Source organism: Pleurodeles waltl, chromosome 10 (assembly GCF_031143425.1).
Source record: "Pleurodeles waltl isolate 20211129_DDA chromosome 10, aPleWal1.hap1.20221129, whole genome shotgun sequence".
Classification (NCBI taxonomy): domain Eukaryota; kingdom Metazoa; phylum Chordata; class Amphibia; order Caudata; family Salamandridae; genus Pleurodeles; species Pleurodeles waltl.
In genome coordinates, this window is record NC_090449.1 from 445,029,090 (window position 1) to 445,054,953 (window position 25,864).

At 45.8% G+C, this 25,864-nt stretch overlaps 1 protein-coding gene across 1 annotated transcript in view; it reads right to left on the reverse strand.

Annotated features, from left to right (window-relative positions):
- Positions 1-25,864, reverse strand: part of GTF3C1 (general transcription factor IIIC subunit 1) — a 1,928,973-nt gene that overhangs the window by 1,314,079 nt on the left and 589,030 nt on the right. Inside the window, exon 14 of the mRNA XM_069210709.1 lies at positions 22,625-22,809. Coding sequence (XP_069066810.1) covers positions 22,625-22,809 — 185 coding nt within the window. The remainder of the gene's footprint in view (positions 1-22,624; positions 22,810-25,864) is intronic.

A 25,864-nucleotide genomic window follows, 5' to 3' on the forward strand; every position in this document is an offset into this window, starting at 1 on the left:
ATCAAGTGTAAGTCCTTTAAGAAACCTATTTACAACTGGAGACTTTCAACAAGGAAGGTTAATCAGGCAACCTCAAAAACGGAGGGATAGCAGTTTAGTAATCTGTGAAAGTGCTCACAGAACAGCCCTGCAGAACCAAAGAAAGTATAAACAAGAGGACCTCAGAAAGATGGGCAGAAAGGGGGTCAACAGACACAAATTTGTTCTGATGACAGGCATATACCGTTTTGGTGGAGGGCCGCCCGACTGCCAAGATAACACTACAGACTTCGGGCAGTAGGTCAAAAGCTGGCAAATGCTGCCGCTCAATCTCCACACAAGAAGGCGGAGACTGGATAGTTTTGGGTGGAGAACCTTCCACTGCTGCTGTGACAGAAGATCCTCCTGAAAGGGCAATGTAATCTGAGGATTGATCATCATGTTCAACAGCTCGGGATACAAGACTCTTTGGGGGTGATTCTAAGTCTGGCGGGCGGCGGAGGCCGCCCACCAGACTTCCCCCTCCAAAATACCGCTCAGCGGTCGGAAGACCGCTGAGGGTATTCTGGGTTTTGCACTGGGCTGGCGGGCGACCGCCAAAAGGCCGCCCGCCAGCCCAGTGCAAAACTACCTTCCCACGAGGACGCCGGCTCCGAATGGAGTCGGCGGAGTTGGAAGGTGCGACGGGTGCAGTGGCACCCGTCGCGAATTTCACTGTCTGCAATGCAGACAGTGAAATTCTTTGTGGGGCCCTCTTACGGGGGCCCACGACAACCCATACCGCCATCCTGTTCCTGGCGGGCGAACCGCCAGGAACAGGATGGCGGTATGGGCTGTCAGAATCCCTATGGCGGCGCAGCTCGCTGCGCCGCCATGGAGGATTCAAATGGGCAGCGGAAAACCGGCGGGAGACCGCCGGTTTTCCACTTCTGACCGCGGTCAGAATGCCCAGCGGGGCACCGCCAGCCTGTTGGCGGTGCCCCCGTCATTTTAGCCCTGGCGGTTTTGGACCGCCAGGGTTAGAATGACCCCCTTTGTGTCCAGTCCTAAGCCACAAGGATTACTTGGGCCTGTCCTTTCTTGATCTTCTTGAGAGCTCTGGGCAGAAGTGGTATAGGAGGAAAGGAATACAGGAGGCTTGAGTTCCACTCAAGAAAAAAGGCTTCTCGGAGCGATTGCAGCCTTGGAAACTCCAACGCACATTACTTCTGACATTGGGCATTCTCTGTGGAAGGGACCAGATCTAAAGAGTGCTCTCCCCACTGCTGAAAGAGACTATGTGCTAATTCTGGAAATAGAAACCATTTGTGATCGACTAAGCATTGTTGGCTGAGTTTGTTCGCTCTGACATTCAGAGAGCCTGTCAGATGTTGAACCAGAAGGGAAATGCCCTGATGTTCCAGCCACGTCCAGAGGTGCAGAGCCTCTTGATAAAGGATCCACGACCCCACTAGGCCCTGCTTGTTGCAGTACCACCTGGCAGAGGTGTTGTCTTTTAACACCTGCACTACTTTCCCTTTGAGAGAAGAAAGAGATGCTTTCAATGCTAGTCTGATCGCTCGGAGCTTCAAAAGGTTGATGTGGAGTCTGGACTTGGCCAAAGACCAAACTCCTCTGATCTGCACCTCTCCCAGATGGCCACCCCATCCCAGGAGTGAATCATCTGTCACTACTGTCAGATCTGACTGGGGAAGGGAGAGGGATCTGCCTCTGGCCCAATTGCGGTTTGTCAGCCACCACTGCAGATCGTGTGCCGTTCCCTCAAAGATGTGGACCATTTTAGAGAGATTCCCCTGATGCTGTTCCCACTGGATTTTCAAAGCCCACTGCAGAGCCTGATTATGCCATATTGCATTAGTCACTATCAAGATGCAGAAGGCCATGAGGCCCAGCAGCCTCAGAGTCTTTCTCACCGAAATCAAGGATAGAGGTTTAAACATTGGTATGACTTTGGCATGTTTACAGTGAACTCCAGCGAATGCAGGAAGTCGGCTGTAGTGTGAAGATGGGAGAAAACAACATGGGGAGAGCCCACATTCAACAGCCGGTTGCAGAGGTAGGGGGAAGACTGAAACCCCTGACCGTCATCACCCAAGAGGTGCTGGTAAGGTCAAAGGGGAGCACAGTAAACTATGTGCTCGTGGCCCACAGTGAACTGCAATTAATGTCTGTGGGAAGGCAGGACAGGGATCTGAAATTAATCATCCTGCAAAGTCCAATGCTACCACCCAGTCTTCTGGGTCCAGGTCAGATAAAACCTGAACCAGAGTGAGCATTTTGAACCTCTCCTTCCTGAGGAAGAGATTGAAGGACCGGAGGTCGAGCGTAGACCCATGTCCTTTTAGAAACTAGAAAGTAGCGGGAATAACAACCATGACCTACTTCTGGCACAGGGACCCTCTCTATGGCTCTCTTGGCCAAGAGGGCCATTACCTCCTAGCGGAGAAGTGTCAGGGGATCCTCTGTCATCCGATCGTAGGATGGTGGCATGGCTGGAGGGGTAGTCTTGAAAGGGAGCGAGTAACCCCTTCAGACTTTTGCAAAACTCACCTGTCTGACGTGATGGTGTTCCAGCAGGACAGGTGATGGCGAATTCTGCCGCCGAGTGGGCCCTGGTGGGGAAGCACCAGAACAGGAAGGTTTGGAGGCTGCAGCGAAGGATGGGCAGTGGACTGCCTAGACAGCTGGCTCCCTGAGCCACACAGACGAAGGATCCCAAGTCCCTGGCCATGCAGAGGCTGAGCAGAATACATGGTGCGGTGGCTGGTGGGGAGCGGATGTGGTTGGGTGCCCCTTCCGTAGCAACGAGAGGTGCAAAAAGCAGACGGACGGGTGCCAGTGAGATCAGTGAGGCCAAGGAATTGGGATGTAGCTCCCAATCCCTTGGGTTCGAGGGCAGAGTCTGCTTTGTTCCTGAACAAACGGGTGCCATCAAAGGGAACGTCCATCAGAGTAGATTGGACATCTCCTGAAAAGTCAGATGTCCGTAACCAGGTGCGCCTCAAGGCCACCGCTGAAGCAACCAATCTGCCCAGAAAGTCAGTCGTATCCAGCCCACATCAGATTGTGAACTTGGCTTCATCTCTCCAATCAGCAACAGCCTGGGAGATAATGGCCCAGGCCTCCTCCGGGACCTGTGACTGCACTTGTGCGACCCTGTCCCATAAGGTATGGGTATAACGGCCCAAAAGGCATGCAGTGTTCACAGACCACAATGCCAGGCTGGAGGAAGAAAGCAACTTCTTCCCAAGGTGGTCCAGCCTATTTGATTCCCTATCTAGAGGTGCAGTAGGGAACAGGGTGGGGTCCTGGGTCAGGAAAGCCGGGCCGGTAGGCACAGGCCTGTGGCGGCAAACTATTGTCCTGTTAACAGGAACCCCTGTGCTGGGTTTGGGCCATATACCCAGCAGGACATCCATGAGGGCTTCACTGAAGGACAAAAGGGGTGTCAGATGTGAAAGTCCCAGGCTGACGCCCCTCAGTCAGGAGATTAGTCCTGACAGCCAATGAAGGTAGCTCAAGGCCCAAGAACTCTGCCGCTCTCCGCACCACCATGGAGTAAGAAGCCCCCATCCACCGTAGCCATGGTAGGAGAAGAAAGCAAACCAGAGTCAGGGGATGTATCCAGACCGCTGGCTTCATCCAGTTCCCGAACCCAGTGTATAGGGTCTTCAAGCTGGAATTCTAAAAGCTCCAAAGATCCCTCCATACTCTCACCAAAATTGTACCCATATGAATAAGGGTCAGGATACGATCTAGGGACCAAGGGCCCGCCGAAGTCTGAATCAGCGTTGAGCGACACCTCTCTGGCTCCGTGGCTAAGTCAGCGATGAGTATAGGATTGACGCTGCCCACAGGCCCAGGCAACGTCAGGAGCACCGACGCCAGACCCATCATCGGGGAAGCTGGAAAGGGTACGACCTATGACAGTCCAGATCCAGGATGGATCCTTGAGTGCCCTCAGAGCAGAGGTCAAAGCTTCCGGCGCAGAACCCGAAGGAGCCCCTTCCAACCCTGCAGGGCCCAATGACTCCCTGACAAGGCTGTGCTGCTCGGAGATGAGGCGTATGGCCCTGTAAAATTCCTTTAAATGGGCAGGGGTGGCTCTGGCTCTTGGAAACTCGTTGAGGCGCGGAGCCAACCCAGAATTAGGCTCCGAAGACAGAGGGCTAGAGGAAGACGCTCCTTCTCCTGCATCGCCCGACAGATGTCTTGAAGTTGAAAAACGCTTGTGCTTCTTCAAAGACGACCTGTGCTTACCATAATGACCCAATAATTTGGAATGGGACGAGGAGTAGAGTCCGGGGGGGATGGGCTAATTCCACCAGCATAACAGGCATAATTTAAGGACTGTTTGAGATGAGATCTGGCCAAATCCTGCCATCATCATTTGTCGGACTTTCTTTCCTGTGAGGCTCCAGAAATGCGAGATGGCCAGAACAAGCAAGATTTGGCATTCCCTAGCATGATTTTCGAATGCAGGCGGTCGCGGTCAGAGAGCTGCCTCTCAAATACATTTTCTGCCACTCAAGTAGATTTTCTACTTCAGCTTCAGCAAAATCAGCTTAAATGGCCATGTGCTCTTGCACATGTCTTGGTCAAGCTGATTTTTTCAGCTCTGCTTGCACTATTGGTGCTAAATTGTAGCACGAGCAGCATGACACACCTGTTTTCCACCCATTCATGGAATGGAGTTTTTACATAACTGGTAAGGTGTACCCTTTTCCGGCACACATTGCCTTCACCTCTGAAACATGCTCCTTTGTACTTTTGCATGCTTTTATTTTTAGATAACTGATTGGTTTAGTACTAACATCATTAACAGTCTGTGATTCAGACTTCTTCTGCTATAGTTCAGCAACACATTCCTGCTAAATAAATTGTACAGCCTCAATCATAACCACCTCACAAAGCTTAGCACCCGCCTTACACCATAACTTCCCTCTCCCCTGATCATTAGAAAATATCAAAATAAATTTATTTATTTTGTGCTCCTCCATAATATTACCAACATTACATATAGATGCTGCCTGAGAGGAATGAGTCTTCTACTGATTCATCTGTCTGCTGTGAACGCATACCAAAACTTTAGCTTATGAATATTGGAGAGATCTTAGGTAAATAGTGTCCATCCAACATCTATCAACCTAGTCTCTGTTAAATAAACCAGGAAGATGCTCACAAACGTCTGGTCCGTTAGACTCAAGAAAATGAAGGTGCAAGGATACCTTACTTGCTGCTGAAAAAAATAGTGCCACATACTTTCAAATAATTGTGAAAAACTTTTTCATTTAGACCACTTTAACAATGGTTCACCAGGCGCAGGCAGAAATAGTAGTGGAAGGGGGATATTCTGCATGGCTGAATAAGACGACAAATAACCAATAAGATGAGAAAATCATAACAAGAACCAAAAATAAGTAATTAAAACAAAAACAAGCACAAAAATCCAACAGTGTTTCTCCAATTTCCAACCTAGAATGGAAGAGTAAGAAAATAAGTTACTTACCTGTAACTGTAGTTCGCCAGTATTGGAATCTTTCATAGATTCACATGCTTGAATCTTTCCCCGTCGTCGAGATGGGAGCCCCCGGTACATCAAAACAGCTATACATACAGGCTACTGCAATGAAAAAGGCCTAAAGGCTTTCACTTTAGTAGCCTATCCTTATCACTATGAGCAAAAAGGACCAAAGCAAGGCCCAGCCAATCAGGCTTCCCCTCCCTCTAGAACCCTCCTGAGAGGAGCTGCCTTCCCTCAGATTTTCTCAAGCACGACTGTAAGAGTATCTGAAGAAGACAGGAAAAGGTGAGCTTCCCAAATCTATGAAAGATTCCAACACTGGAGAACTACAGTTACAGGTAAGTAACTTATTTTCTTACTCCAGTATTGGAACTTTAATAGATTCACATGCTTGAATCAGAATAGCAAGCAGTAATGAAGCACATTGTATTGCATTAATCCATATGTATACTTGTTATATATATATATATATATATATATATATATATATATATATATATATATACACACACACATACATATACATACTTTGGAACATACATATATCAGCAAATCTTTAAAGAAAAAGATTACGTAGGAAAGAATATCACATTAGATAAACAATAAATAAGATAATAGAACGTTACCCTAAGAAGGTAAAACAAGGAATATGAGAGCCGTAAAGGAAGAACCAAACCTATGCAATGTGCGCAAATTAAACTGGGCTGGCGGCAAAAATGAATAAAGAATTTACAACAGCTCACCGTTACTGGAAAAGATGTCGTAACACCGCTTGTCCTACCGCCATATCACCTTGCTGAGTTTCCTCAAAACAGTAATGCCTTGCAAAAGTATGCACAGACTTCCACGTGGCTGCCCTGCAGATGTCCTGAATGGGCACTCCTGCAAAAAGTGCCATGGATGCAGCCATTTTCCTTGTAGAATGTGCACACCCTGGATTCTGCAAAGGTTTACCTGCTGCTGTATGACAATAGTTAATAGCAGAGGCTATCCACCTCGCAATTCCCTGTTTAGATAATGCTCGTCCCTTACGTGGAGCACTGAAAGCCACAAAATGTTGGTTAGATTGCCTGAACTGTTTAGTTCTGTCCAGATAAAACTTCAGGCACCTCTGAACATCCAAAGAATGTAGAGCCTGCTCTGCTGGTGTCGATGGATTAGTAAAGTATGTTTTCAGTATCACCTGTTAGTTTATATGAAAATCAGACGGGACCTTAGGTATGAATTTTGGATTTGTTCACAAAATTACTCTATCCCTTTTAAATTGTAAGAAAGGATCCTGGATAGTGAATGCCTGTATTTCATTTACTCTTCTAGCTGAGGTGAGAGAGAGAAGGAGAGAGACTTTCCAGGATAGGAATTTCATGTCCGCTTTGTGGATTGGCTCAAACGGTGGTTTCATTAACTGAGACAAGACCAAATTAAGGTGCCATGATGGAGGTGGAGGGCGTACCGGAGGAAAGGACCTAAATAGACCCTTAAGAAACAGTTTTATGACTCTCGCCGACCACAGAGGAGGCACGTTCTCCGTATGCCTAGAACGGGAAATCGCTGCTAGGTGGACCTTAATCGAAGAAATAGCCAAACCCGATCTGGCCAGGAGAAGATAAGGTAGTATCTGCTGCGGTGATGAAGTAAAGGGATGCACTTGAACCTGAGCCCACCAAGAGCAAAATCTCTTCCACTTTAGACAATAGCATTTGTTGGTACTCTCACCTGCAGCTCTGGCAAGGATGGCTCTACAATCCGAAGGTATAGCTAGATGCGCAAACTCATGGTGTTCAGGAGCCAGGCTGTCAAGTTAAGTGAAGCCGGATCCGGGTGGAGAACTTGGCCCTCGTTCATCGTAAGCAGGGAGGGCATAACTGGTAGAGGGATGCTACGGCTCTGTGAGAGGTGAAGGAGTTCTGTATACCAAAACTGACGAAGCCATGCCGGAGCAATCAGAAGGAGCTTGCAGCGTTCGATCTTGATCTTCACCAGACTCTTGGAATCAGGGGAATGGGAGGAAGAGTAAGCATAAATTCCTGACCATGCCATGGAAAACGCATTCCCCCAAGAGCCACGATGTGGATCCCGACTTGCAAAGAAACAGCATTTCGCATTCTGCAGGGTGGCGAAGAGATCCAGACTCGGTTTCCTCCATCGGGCGAAGACTTGATTCAAGACTCCTTGGTCCGAATTCCCATTCGTGGTTGGACGACCGTGATCTGCTCAGGGAATCCGCAATGATGTTCTATACGCCTAGGACATGTTCCGCTCGAAGGTTTACTTTGTGGCTGATAGACCATTCCCAAATGCGCTGAGAGTCTCTCGATAAGGGCAGAGATCTGGTTCCTCCCTGCTTGTTGATATAATCCATTGTCGTGTTGTCCGTCCGGATAAGAACTGAGGAACCTCTTATTTTTGGAAGAAAAGCGCAAAGCACCAGTTGAACAGCCTTCAATTCGAGGTAATTGATGTGAAAGACCTTCTGATGTGCCTTCCATTTGCCCCTGACTTGTAGGTGCTGGAGGAAAGCACCCCATCCCTCGAGAAAAGTGTCTGTAGTTATCACCCAAGGTGCTTGTTGGGGAAGAAAAGAAAGCCCCTTCGCTAAGTGAGACTCCTGAGTCCACCAAGCTAGAGATGGTATCATGGGCTTTGTTATCCTGATGATATCGTCGAAAGACCCCATGGATTGTGCCCATTGAAGATCTAACTGCTCCTGTACGGGCCTCATCTTTAGACGACAGAAAGGCACCAGAGGAATGCAAGAGGACATCATCCCTAACAGGGACTTGAAGAAGAGGTGAACTGAAACGTACTTTCTTTTTTGTAAATGCCTCGCGAAGATTACAAGCTTTCTCCGTATGTCCTCTGTAGGGCTGCATTGTTGGTGGAAGTGTCCAGTACTGCCCCTAAAAAAGTTCTCTTCTTTAAGGGTTGGAATGCTGACTTTGTGATTGACCGTTAGGCCCAGGCTCGTGAACAGCTTGATACAAGCTCTCGTGGACTTCTGCACCTGAGATCTGGATCTGGCTTTGACCAGCCAATCGTCCAGATAAGGGAAGACTTGATGGTTCTGTCTTCTGAGGAAAGCTGCCACTGGAGCCAAGCATTTGGTGAAGATCCTGGGGGCCGATTTGAGGCCGAAGTGCAAGACTTTGAACTGGAAATGGTCTCCGGCTACTGCAAATCTGAGATACCATCTGTGGGAGGGACGAATAGGGATATGGAAATATGTGTCCTGCAAATCGAGGGTGGCCATGTAATCCCCCAAATTTAGAAGGGATAGAATGTCTGATACGGTGATCATACGGAATGATTGTTTTTTAGATAAGTGTTGAGATCCCGGAGGTCTAGAATCGGGCGCCAACTTTTCTCCTTCTTTTAAACTAGGAAGAATCGGGAGTAGTAACCCTTTCCTCTCTCCTGATGTGGAACCCTTTCTATAGCTCCCTTGAAAAGCATGGACTCGACCTCCTGCTTAAGCAGATTCAAGTGCTTCACCTTTCGAGGAAGGGGAGGCTTCGTAGGAGGGTAGTGCAAGAACTCCAGGGTCTGGCCAAACTGAATGAGATTTAGGACCCATTGGTCTGATGTAATCTTCTGCCAATTGTGAAAGTAGAGGGAAATCCTTCCCCGTAGTCTTGAGCCCAAGGGAAGGTTCGTAGCTGGAGAAAATAGCAAGTCATTGTCTACGGCCTGTATCTTTTGGTTGTCTTCCGGTCTTTCCTCTCTGAGAAGCTCTCTAATAAGCTGCCCGTGAAGGCATTCTCTGTTGAAACTGAGGACGAAAAGGAATGGGATATCGCAGAGACAGAGTGTTAGCTATACTGCTGAAACCTGGCCTGTACGAGGAGTAGCCTCAGTTTCTATCTCCTCGAAAAGGCTGTCTTTTAAACTGCAGGGTGCCAAGGGACCTGGCCGTGTCAGTGTCTGTTTTGATTGACTGAAGCTCATCATCAATGTGCTTCCCGAAAAGGGCTTCACCATCAAAAGGGAGGTCAAGTATTTTGTTTTGGACTTCAGGTCTAAATTAAGTCGCTCGAAGCCACCCCTACCTTCTGAGAACCGCAGAATCTGCCACCTGATGGAAAGCCGTGTTGGTGATGTCCATAGCACAGTCTGAGTTCTGCAGATGACCTCTCTGCTTCCTGCAAGACTTTCCTGGCTTCTAATTTAGAGTCTTCTGGCACTTGATCCAATTAGAGCGCAATGTCAGCCCATAGTTGTCTATCATATCTGCCTATGATAGCCAGAGCATTAGAAGCCCTTATAATAAGCAAAGCCATTAAGGAGAAGCTTTTTCCTATATTATCTAATCTCCTACCCTCCTTGTCCGGTGGGGCAGAGATTGGTGCTGAAGGGTTCTTAGATCTGCGCTGTGCTGCCTGGGCAATAACTAAGTTGGGTCTGGGATTGCCCGTGAGGCAGGCCGGAGAGTCTTTAGGCGCCTTATACTTTTTGTCAAGGCGAGGTAGAACCGGGGTGACCGTGGCCGGGTTCTTCATAACTGTAATGCCCTCACTCCAGATACAGTCCACAATCGGCATAGATTTTACACTCTTCTGAAATGGTTCCTTAAAATCATACAAAAAGCAGTCCATCTGCTTCATGGGCATGGGCAACTCAAACCTCTTCATAGATTGTTCAAGCAAGTTGTGGAAACCGCCGATGTCACCAGGTGGGGAATCCACAGGAACCGGAGAGGGCGAGGACAGAGTAGGAATTTGATAGTCATCCCACTCTGTTGTTGCATCCAGTAATTCTCCCTCCTCTCTGTCATCATCATCAGAAGAGGACAAATTCTGCGTAGGTATGGAAATTGGTGTCTGTGGCGTACATGTGATGGCTGGATTCCTGGATGGATCGGAGTAGAAGGCACAGAGGGCACAACAGAAGGCAGCTGAACTTCCAAGCCAGCTGGTGGAAACCGCCTTCTGTAGTCAGCCAACATGAGTTGAAATCAGCTATGAGCGATCCTGGCAAGGAAACCATCTGCTCCTGATAGGGATACTTGTGTGCCTGCGGGTAATAAGAGTGCGGATCCTGCTGGGTGCTTCCTCTAGATCTTGGCACTTGATATGTAGTTCTGATGGGCTATGAGGAACCCCGAAAGGTCCCTCATCATCTGAGTCCTCTTGTTCCAGTAAATGCATAGGTACCAAGGCTGAAACCCTACATGGAGATGTCACCAATGGCGAAAGAAAATCAGATTTCTTATCCGCTTTAACTCTCGTCGACGGCAATACGGATGGCATGGTCGACGGGAACGTAGCTGGCAACGTCGTAGGCATCATCAACGGTATCAGCATCGTCGACGGCATCCTCGACGGAGGCGCCGACGGAGTCGTCGAGGGAGACATCGCTGGAGAAATTCTCGTTGGCGAGGAAAACAACGATGGCAGAGTCAATGTCGACGGTCTCACCGGCTGTAGCATCGATGAAGGAGAGGTGATGGGTGAGGCAACCATAAACGCTGTCGACGAGGACATCGTCAAGAAGATCGGCGATGAAGACCCCACCGTAGAGACTGTAGAAGTTGTAGCAGTCAACGACAAAGCTGTAAAGTCACCTTTAGACACCGCCGTCGACGGTGCTCTCGTCAACGATGTCGTAGATTTTTCAGATGGACTCTTAAAGACATGTTTCACAACAGGAGGTAGCGTTGGAGGCTCAGAAAAGGCTCTTTTGCTGCACTCTGAGGAGACAGATCTTTCTTTAGAGTGAGTTTTAGAAGAAACAAAACTCCTGTGAGGAGAACTGGAAGGACTTCCAGCTTTAGAGTACACCCGTTTGGTCTTTTTGTGAGCTTTTTTTGGAAGATCTTCTGAGTGGGGTTGAGGAGATCTACCTCTTTTCTGTAGTTTTCTTGAGGAAGTTGTAGATTCCTCACTGTCCGAACCAGACACTGGATTAGATCTGAACTTCAACTTCTGGAGCCAAATTAGCAGCCTACCCTCCCTGTCTTTGAGGGTTTTGTTAGAAAAGGTCTTGCAAACTTTGCAGTCTTTGGCCACATGGTCAGGGTAGAGGCAATAAATACAGTCCTTATGTGGGACCTCAAAGTGGACCCTTTTCTTCCCACAGATCTTACATGCTCTGAAAAGGCTTTTCTTCTCTTTATCAGACATGATGAATTATCCTCTAAATAGAGTTCCCTTAAGTAAAGTAAGAAGAAGACACCTTACTTGCTGTAGAAAATCCTTTTTCTGACGAAAATAGCAAAAATGAACTTCTCTGAAGTGTTGACGGAGCAGAGCTCAATGGAAACTCCCTAGCACGACGTGCGGTAGAAAATCTGAGGGAAGGGAGCTCCTCTCAGGAGGGTTCTAGAGGGAGGGGAAGCCCGATTGGCTGGGTATTGCTTTGGTCCTTTTGGCTCATAGTGATAAGGATAGGATACTAAAGTGAAAGCCTTTAGACCTTTTTTCATTGCAGTTGCCTGTATGTAAAGCTGTTTTGATGTACCGGGGGCTCCCATCTCGACACCGGGGAATTATTCAAGCATGTGAATCTATGAAAGTTCCAATACTGGAGTAAATATAATATAACAATACAAAATAAAACTGAACAGCACCAATTTTTATCCTCCGCTGGCCAGGAGTAAGAAGGTATGGAGAAAGGAAACAATGAATGTAATCCCAACTAAATCTACTGTTGTAGTTGAGCTAGGTTTACTCTCTTAGCCGACATGCACTTGTACCATGAGAACTTCACATAAGTAGAAATGTATTGAAATAGCATGACAGTTCCAAAACTGCTAACCCTCTGAAATCTTTTGAAAAATATTTTATTGAACAAAGAGGGTTTATACAGTAGAAATACAATAGATCACAGGCATTACAGTTCAATCATTTGTTGGTCCATTTCAATGCAGCACACATTTTTACCAATAAAGCACGAGTGCCGTTTGTACAGCCCACATGCAGTTGACCTGGGCCCTTTGTGATCCCGCCCCTCCTGACATCTCTTGTAAATCTCTTCTTGACTATTGCCCCTATGGGTCACCCATGCTCCCGATACTTTCTCCCATTTTTTGGGGCAACTTCTTCCCCGGTAAATCTGCCAGTCTGCCACATCTGGAGATGCTGGCTTGCCCCAGGCTCTTCCTATGTTGGGTTTCTCTATCCCTGAGGCCTGGCGTAACCGAATCTCCTGCTGTTTAAGCTATGTGGTTTCACCCACGACCACCGAAATAATAGCATTTTGGCATCCAGGGGAATCTCGAAGGCCAAAACCTGGGACATCACCAAGTTTAGTTTGGACCAGTATTCTTTTAATAGGGGACAAAACCCCTAGAGTATGTGGAAGAATAAGCCTTCCTCATTACACCCTCCCAGACACAATGATGTAGCCCCTTTCCCTAACTTATGTCGTAACATCTGTGGGTAGTATGACCTATGCAATTATTTTGAGCTGAACAAGGGGGAAGCGGGCCCGTATGGCTATGTTCCAGGCCCTCCGCGAGTCTCCTCCCATTCCTCATCCAAAGGCCGCCCAGATCGGCCTCCCATGCCGCCCTGTCTGCCCAACAGCTCTGGTGAGTTGTTTACCAATTTTCTACAGAGAGCAAAAGGTCCCTCTTTCGGCAATAGGTTTGGTAAGTATTCTATCTTCCAAGGGGGAAGCCTAGGCAGTCACTCACTTTCATTGATTGGCTATGAGATTTCACAGATAGCACATGAAGAAGACAAGCAGTGCACCCAGAGCACAGTTGGTAACTTAGAATAGTAAGAGAAAGTTCTCGAGTTTAGGCACTCAGATGCTGCACCTGCCCGCACTCGGGTTAGCGTTAAAGTATACATAAGCAACTGTAAAATTCACTTGCTGACTGATAAACCCGATAAATTGTTTAAAATTCCACAGTACAGTCATTAATATAAAGGCTTACAGTGAATACAAAGCAGAAATGGAGTGAAGAGCAAAGAAAAGTCCTCTTACATAGAACGGTTAGCTGCAACTGCTGCACACGTGGCCAGCTGTGATGCCTACTCCTCAAGGTTACTCCCTTTGGTTAGCCACAATTGTTACACTCACAGTAAAGGGATACCACAAGCAGTACAATAATAAAGACAGCTGGACGAGGTGATTCCTTTAGACAGCACAGAAATCCTGAAGTGTTGCGAATGAAGATGGGGTTCTTCAGCTGTCGCCAAATTGCAGTGGATATTTGCAAATTAGGGTTCAAACTTCAGAATGTGAGAATAGAATAAGTATATACCAAGGAATAAACTCCAACAGACAGTTTTCTCTCCAACTTAACAGTACACTTCTCTAATGGCATTTAGAAAGCAGAACTCACAAAGACATAAGCAAATGCTAGATACCACACTATTTTTTAAGAATTGCTATTATGAGAAGCATCTGCTTCCTGAGTCTAGGGATTGTCTCATTCTTTTGTCAAATTGTGGATGGTCAGCTACAAAGAGTGGGATCAAATACCTGTCCCCTCTATGATCGGTCTTTCTATATTGCCCATATCCACCTGCTCCCATGGACAGGAAACCTTCATGCCCTCTTCCCACACCAACGCAAAAAAGACCATAAGTGACGATCACTAGCCTCTCCTCAGAGACGGGAAACCCCATGACTCCTCCCCACAAACACAGACGACAATGACGGACGCTCACTAGTCTCTGCTCAGAGACGACTAAGACAATGTCAAGTATACACTTCAGACTGTGTGCACAATCAGCAATTACAATGCAAGTGATTAATTTTGAGTGGGGACACGCCTCTCATACGTTTTCCTTTAGCATGTGCACAAGTCTACAACGCAGTTCAGGTACAGAGTAACTGAAGATAAACAGGACTTACAATGTTAACACCATAAATGTTTCTCAGCATATTTCATTAATGCCAATGTAAACCTTTTATCTTTAATAAAATGTAGAACTCAACTTCAACAACCTATTGTGAATAAAAGTGCAGCCTTGTATATATTCTCCACAACGCTGTACAAGAATAATCTGATTATTCAATCCCACAACTTCTTGAAAGTGAAAGACTAAAAGGAGATGTCTGGATTCTAAACATAGTGCAATGGTTATCTGGTTAGTGAATTTCTATGGAAATATTTGAAACAGGCTCTAAGCTGATGATCGGAGAATTGACATGGAAAAGCAGTCAGGCTTAACTTGGAGGCAAAGCGTAAAGTATTATTGTAGCACGCAAACAGAAATAAAGGGAAACAGTACAAGAAAAGTCCCAAACCAATTTAGATAAAGAGTAAATTTCAATAAATAAAATGACGGAACGACAAAACTCCAAAACTGTAGAACAAGAGATATTCCATTTTTTTAGTGCAAATAGTAGCAGAAAGCACAAAGCAAGGTGTCAACTGGTCCCGCTACATTGAGATAAAGTCAAGTTCCGGCTAACCGCAAAGGAGCATAGGTCAGAGAGACACTAGATTAGTCCTTCAAGTCTGTGCAAAGAGTTATGATGGCTTTTGAAGAGGTTGCGAGGAGAAGGCTTTTGGTGAAAAAAGCAGATTGAGAGCTATGAATGATGGTTGCAGTTGTGTGAAGATCCTGTTTTTTTTGGCGCTTCCAGTTTTTGGTTGTCGCAATCAGTCAGTGTTGACGTGGAGAGCAGGTCTTACCAGAGCTTCTCATTTGTAGTTTTTGCTGGTGGCAGAGTTTTAGCACGAATAGGCCCAAGATGGTTATGAAGAGCCTAGACTTAAGGATTTTCAATTTTTCCCTCAGAAGGAGCTTCAACTGATGTCAGCCAAGGGTCCAGGAACTGGAAAGCATCTCTTTGGGAGCAGGACTCACTCCAGCAGAAGGTCTCAGGCAGATCTGGTTGCAGCTCCAGGTAGGTCCAGTGGAAGCAGGACAACTGGGTCGTTGTAGGGAGACTTCAGAAGCTTGTTGTGTCCCTGTAGCTCACACAGGAAGTCAGTCAACTGACCTTCAGAGTCACTCTGGGTAGCCTGGGATGAAGGCAAGCAGATCCACTCTCAAATTGCAAGGCAGTCCTTCAAGCAGCATGGCAGTTCTTCTGACTCTTCCACAGGTCCAGGAGTCAGTGGCTTAGTAAGTCAATTATTTAGAACGTGTGTGTGTGTGTGTGTGTGTGTGCGCGCGTGTGTGTGCGCGTGTGTGTGCGCGTGTGCGTGTGTGTAGGGACTTCCTGTCCTATCCCCACAACTGAGTCTGAAAAGTTCTTCCCCTGGTCGAGGGTTCAAACTTTCTGAAGGTGACAAAAGGCAAAGCAGGTGTGTGCTATGGGCAAAGGAGAAAAGCCATTGTGTCAGCATGGTCTATTCTGTCTTCACTTAAGCCCCCTTTGTGTCACTATCTGGAAGCAATACACAAACCTCAACAGCAGAGTCATTCAGAGTTGTGTGGCCCAGTACAATGGCAGAAATCTATAGTTGGATTGTAGAAGAAAATGCCAACTTTTTATAAGTGGTATTTTCAGATTTATAACTTAAAATCAGACTTCACCATTAAAAATAATTTTGAATTGCAATTCATTTGAATGCAAACAATTTCTGTTTTCAAACCAAGGGTAGAACTTACTAAATGTAATAAGGTTATCAATAGTTAGTCAGTGGGAGAGATAGGCCTTACAACAGTGAAAAATGAATGTATGTGTTTCACAGTGCCAGGACATGTATTAATTACACATGTCCTACTTTTTAAATGCAATGCACCCTGCCCCACAAGTCTTTAGGGCCAATTTTAGGGGTGACTTATAAAGTTTAAAAATGATGTTTTAGGCCTGGCAAGAGTGTTTTTTGACAGGTTGAAATGGCAGTTTAAAACTGCATTACAGTTGCAGTGGCAGGCCTGAGATGTTTTTAAAGTATTAATTAAATGGGTGGCTCAATGAGTGCTGCAGGCACACTAGAAGCGTTAGATTTACAGACCCTGGCTACATCTAGTACCTTTTACTAGGCACTTACAAGTAAATTAAATGTGCTAATTCGGTGTAGGCCAATTGTGTCTTGTTTGAATGACAGAACACCCTCTTTCACTGATTAGCAGTGGCAAAGTGCACACAGAGTCCAACAAAAACAATCAAACAAGAAGGGTGAATGCAAGTTGCTTGGCAAAATACCATGCCAGCGACGTCAGGTCTAACATCAAGTGTGCCCTGTAGGATACCCTTACATGAATGATGACTACCACAAAAGAGAGCATTAGTATTATCTACTTTAGCCTCTGTTAAGCCTCTGGGGAACCCCGGGACTCTGCACACTATATCTCATTTTGATATAGTATATACAGAGCCAGCTTCCTTCAGTGGGTATGGGGGAGAAGGCACTGAAGCCAAGAGAGGTCACGGGTGGGGGGAGCAATAAAGAGGGCAGGTGTTGGAGTGTGAGACAACCGGTGAGAGACCAATAGAGATCGAGGGAGGAGCATATTGGCAAACAAGTGATGGGGAGTACTGGGATGGGAAGGAGAAGCAATGTGTTAGAGAGGAGGGTGTCAATCAATTAAAACATTTATAGAGTGTGCTACTCACCCGTGAGGGTCTCAAGGCGCTGGTGGCGGGGGGGGCTGGCAGGGGGGAGAGGAGGGAGTTACTGTTCGAACAGCCATGCCTTGAGGATTTTTCTGAAGAGCAGGAGGTCCTGGGTCTTGCGGAGGTTGGTGGGGAGGGAGTTCCAGGCCTTGGGGCGAGGTAGGATCTGCCTCCGGTGGTGGCGCATTGGATGCGGGGGACTGTGACGAGTACGAGGTCGGCGGAGCGGAGGTGGCGAGTGGGAGTGTGGAAGTTCACTCTTTCGTTGAGGTAGGTTGGTCCGGTGCTGTGGAGGGATTTGTGTGCTTGGATGAGGATTTTGATGGTGGTCCTCTTGTTGATAGGGAGCCAGTGAAGGGATCTGAGGTGTGACGAAATGTGTTCATGTCGTGGGAGGTCCAGGATGAGGCGGGCGGCTGCGTTCTGGATTCTCTAGAGTTTGCGTTTGAGTGTGGTGCCGGCGTAGAGGGCATTTCCGTAGTCCAGCCTGCTGCTAATGAGTGCGTGGGTGACGGTCTTTCTGGTCTCAATGGGAATACATTTGAAGGTTTTTCGCAGCATGCGGAGTGTGTTGAAACAGGAGGAGGTGACGGCGTTAACTTGCTGGGTCAAGGAGAGGGAGGGGTCCAGGATGATGCTGAGGTTGTGTGCGTGGTTTGCGGGGGTTGGTGGAGGGCCTAGGGCGGTGGGCCACCAGGAGTCGTCCCATATGGTTTTGTGGGGGCTTAAAATGAGGATTTCGGTGTTGGTGGGGTTGAGCTTAAGGTGGTTTGCTGTCATCCATGTGGCGGTGTCAAGGAGTGCAGCGTGGGGGTTGGTTTTGGCAGTGGTAGGGTTACGGGTGAGGGAGATGATGAGCTGGGTGTCACCTGCGTAGGATATGATGGTGATTCTGTGTGGTCGGAGGATATTGGCGACTGCGGCCATGTAAATGTTGAAAAGGGTAGGGCTGAAGGAGGACCCTTAAGAGACTCTACAGATGATTTTGGTGGCTGTAGAGTGGAAGGGAGGGAGGTGGACTTTCTGGGTTCTTTCGGTAAGGAAGGAGGTGAGCCAGTCTAGGGCTTTGTGTTGAGTCCCTGCGTTGGGGAGGCGTGTGCGGAGTGTTTGATGGCAGACAGTGTCAAAGGCAGCAGAGAGGTCCATGAGGAGGAGTGTGACGGTCTCGCCCTTGTCGACTCTGGTTCTGATGTCGTCAGTACATGCGATGAGGGCGGTTTCAGTGCTGTGGTTCTTGTGGGAATTAATAGGGAGGCAAGGGGTAAGAAGAAGTAACGGGCAAGTGCAATTTAGTGAAGGAGAATTACAGGAGGAAGTGAGATGGACAATTCATGCACTCATGAAAAATAGAGGTCCCTGAAAATGCGCAACAGAACCAGGCAATCAAACACACTGTTAAGCGGCAATACTCTATGTGAGGGACAAACACAAGATTAATCAAGTAGCTATCAAATAAAAAGCAGGAGAATTACAGTAAACCACGCAATGTTAAACAATGGGCGGGCGAAGAGCCAACATATGTTCTTGTTAAGCCTGCAATACGTCTTGCAGCATTTCGCACACGCGCTGTCTAGTAGCACGACCTAAAACTGACAGCTTTTCAACCTGTAAAACATGATGCCTTGAATGTTATAATAACTGGATCCAAAATGCATGAGATGACTTTGAATTTCAGTGTTGGGTCTCTGACACCCCACCTCATTTCCTTTTAGGAATGCTAATCACTCTTTCACATATTGTGACTTCTCTTTCTGGAAGCAGGCGCCTAGAAATACATTTGCTTTGTGCACTTTAAGCAAGGAAAGAAGGTTAAAGATCCTGGCCCAATATTAGGCACCTTGCATAAATTACTGGAGGGGTCTAAGTCTCACAAGCGCTTATAACTTGGCGTTCATGACAGGCGCACACAGACTGAGAGAAGACTGATTCTCTGAGAGTGACAGAAGTACATCCGCTGGGGGGCTCCCACAGAAGGAGCAGGGGAATACTTTCAGAGGAGAGTTCTATGTATGCAGATAAGATGCACACATAGAATAATGCAGACCACAGAACAACCAGAGACACACACAGATGAACACAGATGTGTGCATAAAGAGATGGATGCAGAGAGAGTGAGAAAGGGTTGTACGTGAATTCATAGCAAAACGATTTAATGGAAAACCAGTACTAAAAAATCATTTCATCTAAACTGTTTAATGAAAATTGTCAGAATGAACAGCATTCACCTTTTCATAGAAACCAATTCATAGAATGCCTTTTGGTCAAAATTGGCTTTTTAATGCTTATTTCACAATTGTAAATACAATTATTGCAGGTCTTTCTTTCAGAAACAGTTTTATCAGAGATATTTATATTAGTACTTTAGTTCAGGGGACATTATTTCATGTTTATATTGTTTGTATTGGCATACAAGTACTTTGGATGCTTTTATTTTGCTGACCCATCACCACCCCTAAACACTCCTCCCTGACCCCTCACAACTCACACATCAATCCATGCCCCCTAAAACCACCCACCACACCCAAACTAAGCTCATTCCTGAAGCCAAAGGAGCCCTTTCTACCCAAAAATTCCACTATTCCTCAACCATGAAATCACTCACTACCCTCAATTCCACCCATTCCTGAACCCTAAAAAACCCTTTCAGTGCTTACATCTCACCCATCACATACCCCCTGAAACACCTTAGAACAAACTCACCCCTCCCTGAACCTAAAAATCCTTTGCCATCCTTTAACACCAGCCATCCATGACCCATAGGAACTCATCACACTACTCATCCCTGAACCCTAAGAAGCCCTTTTTACACCTGAACTCCACCCATTCTTGAATTCTTAAAACCCCTTACTACCCTAAATGCCACGCCACCATGAACCAAAAACCTCTTCACCACGCCAGCCCCTACCCATAATTGAATCTTGAAAATCCTCACCAGCCCTAAACTCTACCCATCCATGAATCCTAAAACCCTTCAACACTTACACTCCACCTATTCCTAAAACCTAAAAACGCGTCACACATCTAAACACCACTCATCTCTGAACCCTTAAAAAACCCTAACCACCCCTAAACACTCCACCCATCTCTGAACACTAAAAACCTCTTTATATGTCCAAACGCCAAATATTAGTGATCCCTAAAAAAAAAACTCACCACCTTAAACATTCCTCATCCCTGAGCTCAAATACCCCACAGTAGTCCTAAACTTCACCCAAGTTTAATGTAATTTTGAATTTTTCTTTCAAATTATCTTTCCTTTCATTCTCGATGTTTTTATATTTCCATAAAATTGCCTTTCCTTAAAATTTGTTTTCCAGGATTTGGTTTCTTCTAATGTGGTTTCTCAGTTTACGTGTTCAATTAATTCACACACCAGAGAGAATGATGCATTGAGATAGCTGCAGACATACAACAAAAATGTGGAGAAAAAAAAAACAACGTACAGAGACAGGGTGGGAAACAGGTGCAGAGAGATGGGTAAATACACACAGAACAGAGATACAGGCACCTAAAGAGGCACTAGATACAGAGAGACAGAGGAGCCCAGAGAGAGAGGCACATCGAGAGACAGAACAGAGGCGTACCCATAGAAAGAATTAGGTGCACACAGAGTTGATAAACAGATGCACACAGAAAACGAGACAGATGCACAGAAGATAAAAAGATACAGAGAGAAATTAAAATAGGTGACCGTACAGTCAGGGAGATGGGTACAGAGACGAATTCACAAAAGGGTATATGCAGACAGGAAATCAGATGTATGCCTAGGAGGACTGAGGGTTGTCCACAGTGAGTGAGATTAATGGACAGATAAAAACTGAGATGGATGCAGAGGGGGAGAGATGGATACACAGCTGAATGCAAACAGGGAGTAATACACAGAGGGACACGCAGAGAGATTAATGCATTTTATCAAGTGTGTTCAGAGTTGGGGAAGATGATGCACAGAGGCAGATGCAGAGAGATATAAAGGCATACAGAGAGATATAAAGGCACAGAGAGCCAAGGGAATGATAAACACAAAGCGAGTGACAGATGTAAAGAGAAGAAGACAGATAGATGCAAAGAGGGAGAGACAGATGTAAAGATAGGAAGAGAGAGATGGATGTGCACAGATAAATGTAAACATTGATGCAGAGACAAACCTGAGGCTCTCAGATAACGTGTGATGCAAAGAGAGCAGTGGCTGAACTAGATAAAGTAAGGGAACCGTGATCCTGAGTGCATTGGAGGTGGGGGATCAGTCAGTGTGAGTGAGGGCAGGCTCAAAGAGGTGGCTAAAGAGAACATATCCTGCAACTACCTTATTGTTCTTTCACATTTATTTAAGATATAATGGAAACATTAACTAAAAAATCAGGTGGAAAATTCACTCTTGGGTTATGAAATCTCAAATGTTTAATGTGAGCCCTGTGGGTGTTCTGTGTGTTTGTAAACAAACAGAGAACTGAATCCTGTGGCACTGTGTGGACTTGTGACACATGCATTTAGTGCTATGAGGTCCTAGCCTGCGACTGGAAGCAGTGATATTATTCAAGCTGTTACTTTAACATTGTATTACACACAGTATAATATAAACTGCCACAAAATGAGCAAAATGATTCAGCATTCAAGATAAAACAAGTGCTTTCAGTATATATATATTTAGTAGTACACAAACCACACCTAGATTGTTTTTTTTTTTTTTTACAAATTTCCATGAGAAGGATGCACTCCAGAACTTCGCTAGTAACAACATTACTTCTTCAAATAAAAGAACCTTTTCACTATGAAGCCTCAAATGACCATCAGCTAAAGCCTATACTTGCTCCCAAGCAGCCTTTAGATTTGTTCATTAATACTTCCTTACTTACATACATTTTTATTAATCTCTTATCCTGGTTATGAACAACAGATCTTTTATATTTCCCAATCTATACCACACTCCCTCTCTGTCTACCTGTACCTCCGACTCTATCTCTAGCTCTGTACCCAGCATCATCCTAAAGATTTCTGGAGTCTCATAAGTTATTTTGACCGTTTTTGAGGAACCCTGTTAAAGGTTAGCATATATTTTAGTAAAGATGTATATTATGCAGGCTTGAATTAGCAGTAAGTACAAGTTACTTACCTTTGGTAACAATATATCTGTTAGAGACATTCTCACTGCAGATTCCTTACCTAAAAATCTTCCCCCAAGTGTCAGACTGGATCCGGAGATTTTTTCTACAAGCAATACCCTTGCGTGTCGGTCAACTCCGCGGGCGGAGGCGCCGTGATGACACCCAGTCCACCCCTGCCCCTTCTGCAGCCTTCAAACCCTCCTACTCCATCCCCTCACTCTGTTCCAGTTGGTGGCAGGATCTGCCATCACCAGCCCCACTGGGAATCCATCACTATGGACAGGTGGGTTTTATCATGCAGGCTTGTTAGCAGTAAACAGGTAACAAATAAAAAATGGGTTCTTTAAGGGGCCAATGAAAACATGTATTTTCCAGGGCCCCCAGATGACACTGAGGAATGTAAAGGAGGAGAGGGTCTGATGCGATGTATACACAGAAGTACACACAGATTGATGTGCCCAAAACACAAAGACTGGTATAGTCATGCTTGCCTTGAAACAACTTTCAGGTTAACTGCGTATGTGAAAAGCAATAAGGCTGCAGCACTTACCAATAACAGGGTGATAATCTTTTAACTGCGCTATGCCCATTTTTCGGTCAGACTGTTTTGTGGCAGCACATGAAATGTCAGCCTGGACTAGGAGTTTATCGGGTCCTTCTAACATCAGAGAGTTATTTTCCACATTGTGGTAGCCTTCTTCCACATCAATCGAGTAAACCTGAGGTACCCTTAGTCTATTTGAACAAGAACAAATGCAAAAATCAAACTTCACAACGAGAGCAAGTATAAAGAGCAAGCACTATGAACTAAAGGTTACAAGGACGACACCAGAACCATTTCTTTTTTTAAAAAAATTCTTTTCCGCCACTTGCATTTTCTCCTTCAAAGCTATTTTACATTTTTCACATGCACACAACTAAAAACAGTCTAACTGTATTTAACCTTAGAAAAATAATAACTGATAAAAATACAATATCATTAAACGTTCATGAGTTTGAATGAGGCCCATAGAAAAGGGCAAACATGCTCCACCAAGATGTCTGATAAGTAACAGTGTAAGACTTTACATCTTCATTTGCAAGTCTTTAGTATCTCATCACACTGACAAAGGGATTACATATTTTGGATGTGCATGCATGGACAGTATACAAAAAACAAAGTATATCATTATTCCAAGAGAGGCAAGGTAGTATGAAGGAAATTCAGATGGCTTCACATAACCAAATAAACAAAGATTTCAACAATAGCACAACCGGCAGCCCTTGTGCCACTCAGGGACTCAGTCATTCTGTGGCTCTTCCATTAAGCAGGGGACTAAATGGTGGTGCCCCAACCGCCCCCCACCTCAAACCCACAAAGTTAAAAAGGAATTCTTCATGAGCTGTAATTCATGCTTCAATATCAATGGCAAGCAGCTCGGGTCTAGATTGATGTGGACCCCGGAACACTGAACTGTAATGTATTTTCTTACTTCTACTCTTGCAATCGTTTCTCTCTATTTGTCTTTTCCTAGTTTGATCAGTACAGCACCAACTGTGGGGACTAATTAGGGCAAGCTGTTTTACATAAGGGCAACATCTCCAAATTCCAGACCCTCAAGGATTACTGCATGCAAAAATATTAGACCACTAACTACAGAGCCTCAGCAAAGGTCGAGGCAGGAAAACTCTGAATTCTTATTTTCGCTGTTTGCTCTTCACATCACAAATGCTCTACTTTTAATTCCATAAGGGAAACAATGGCCACCCTACAGTCAACAAACTGCTGAATCAGTTAGGACTGTGTTTAGCTCTTAATTGTACACATACAATATTCAAACGCTTCCCACCTTGTTTCAGTCTTCAACAAACAGCCTTTAAGTGCTTCTTTTTCTCCCTTCCACTGAGAACATGCTTGCCTCAATGATCTATACAGAGATTTGCATCTCCTTTAACCCCTTAGCTGCAGAAGCTTTTCCTGCCTCTGTGCTGAGCCTTTTTTTAGGTTTCTCCTGCACAGCACTAACGTTGTGCTTGCAAAATCTCTTGAATGAAAAAAAATGTAAAAGTAACTTGGAGTCCGCCCATTATTTACCTTTACTTACCACTACCTGCCTTTCACATCACACTTGTTTCCTTGCTTTCAATTGGTCAGCACTCCTTCCTTGTCTCTGTCTTGCTTCTGGGCTAAGAGTCTTCATTCTGTAGGGGAGCCTGGACCAAGTATTCCTTCTGGTGGCCAGTGTCCACTGCAGGCTCCTGCAGGTACTTTTTTTTATTTTACTCTTCTGCCCCTTCAACTCTGCCTTCCTCCTGCGGTATCAATACCCCTCTCCCCTGTCGTGTCAGCCTCCCACCCTACGATCTTTTTATCCCACCCTCCCCTCTTTGTTTATCTACCCCTCAGCCCTCCCCTACTGCTGCACATTCTTTGACTTTCCCCTTCAGAAGCACTGACATTTCTGCATTAATTCCCCTGGACTCACATCTACGACAACCTGTTATGGATTGATGGGGTTTCCTTTCCCTGTTGTGTCTCACCACTTTGTATGACAGGGAAAACACCAGCGGTGAAGTGCTTTTCCAGGTAGTCTGCCATGGAGACCCCCTAAACAGCTGCCGACTACTGTTAGTTATTGTTTTGCTTCTCGTCTCCCAGGCACAGAAGACAGGTTCTACTTGTGACTAATCAGCATTGGGAGGGCAGAAGCACCACTGCCGCGGTGGCCATCCACATCTCTCTCCACACTACCTCAACAGACAGCATAGCCTGCTGCATTAGGCCCCCCCTTTCCCCCTACCATATGACCGGCATCGACTCCGGGGTCGGCTTCCCCCAGCGTTTGTTCACGTCTGCCTGTGGCAGCCGATCCAACCAGTCGCAAACCTTTTGTGGGGTTGGAAACAAGAATGTGCTGCTGCATTGCCACCCTCAACGTAGACGGGATGTGCATGTCGTAAGAAATGTTCAAAGAACGCAGCTTTTTTTTTTTTTTACCTCCAGGAAGGTGACTTGCACAAAAAGTCAGGGAAGATTCTGTTCTCCACTGTCAGCACTCCCCTTTTCCTGGCATGACCAAGAACATGGTCTTGGTCTCTGTAATATAGTTGTCTGGCCACTACCAGTCGTGGGGGAGCCCCCGGCAGGAGCAGTCTGATTGGTACCCTGTGAGCCCTCTCAAAGGCATAGAAAGGGGATCGGCCTTCCGGCACCACCTCAGTGTGGACAGAGTTCTCCAAAAAGGAAGGCATGTCATTGTGTTGAATTTTTTCTGTCAAGCCGACAATGCAGATATTGATGTGGCAAAACCGGTTCTCTGCATCCTCCACACTGGCTTCTAGTGTCTTTCCCTTTCGTTCCAATGTAGACAGGTGGCTATCGGCAGAGGAGAGTGACAGTAGAACCTCTGTTAAGTCCCATTCCACTAGTATGACTCTTTTCACTAGCCGCCTCTGGTCTTCTCATAGTACGCCTGTAGGAAGTTGGCTCTGTATATACTATTTCAAAGTAAGAAATAGTGTGCACAGAGTCCAAGGGTTCCTCTTAGAGGTAAGATAGTGGCAAAAGTAGATAATTCTAATGCTCTATTTTGTGGTAGTGTTGTCGAGCAGTAGGCTCATCAGTGGGTAGTGTTACGCATTTGTTGTACACACACAGGCAACAATTGAGGAACACACAAAGACTTAATCTAGGCCAATAGGTTTTTATATTGAAAAATATATTTTTTTTAGTTTATTTTAAGAACCACAGGTTCAAGATTTAAGTAAAACACTTTAAAAGTAAGGTACTTCACTTAGACACTTTAGGAAC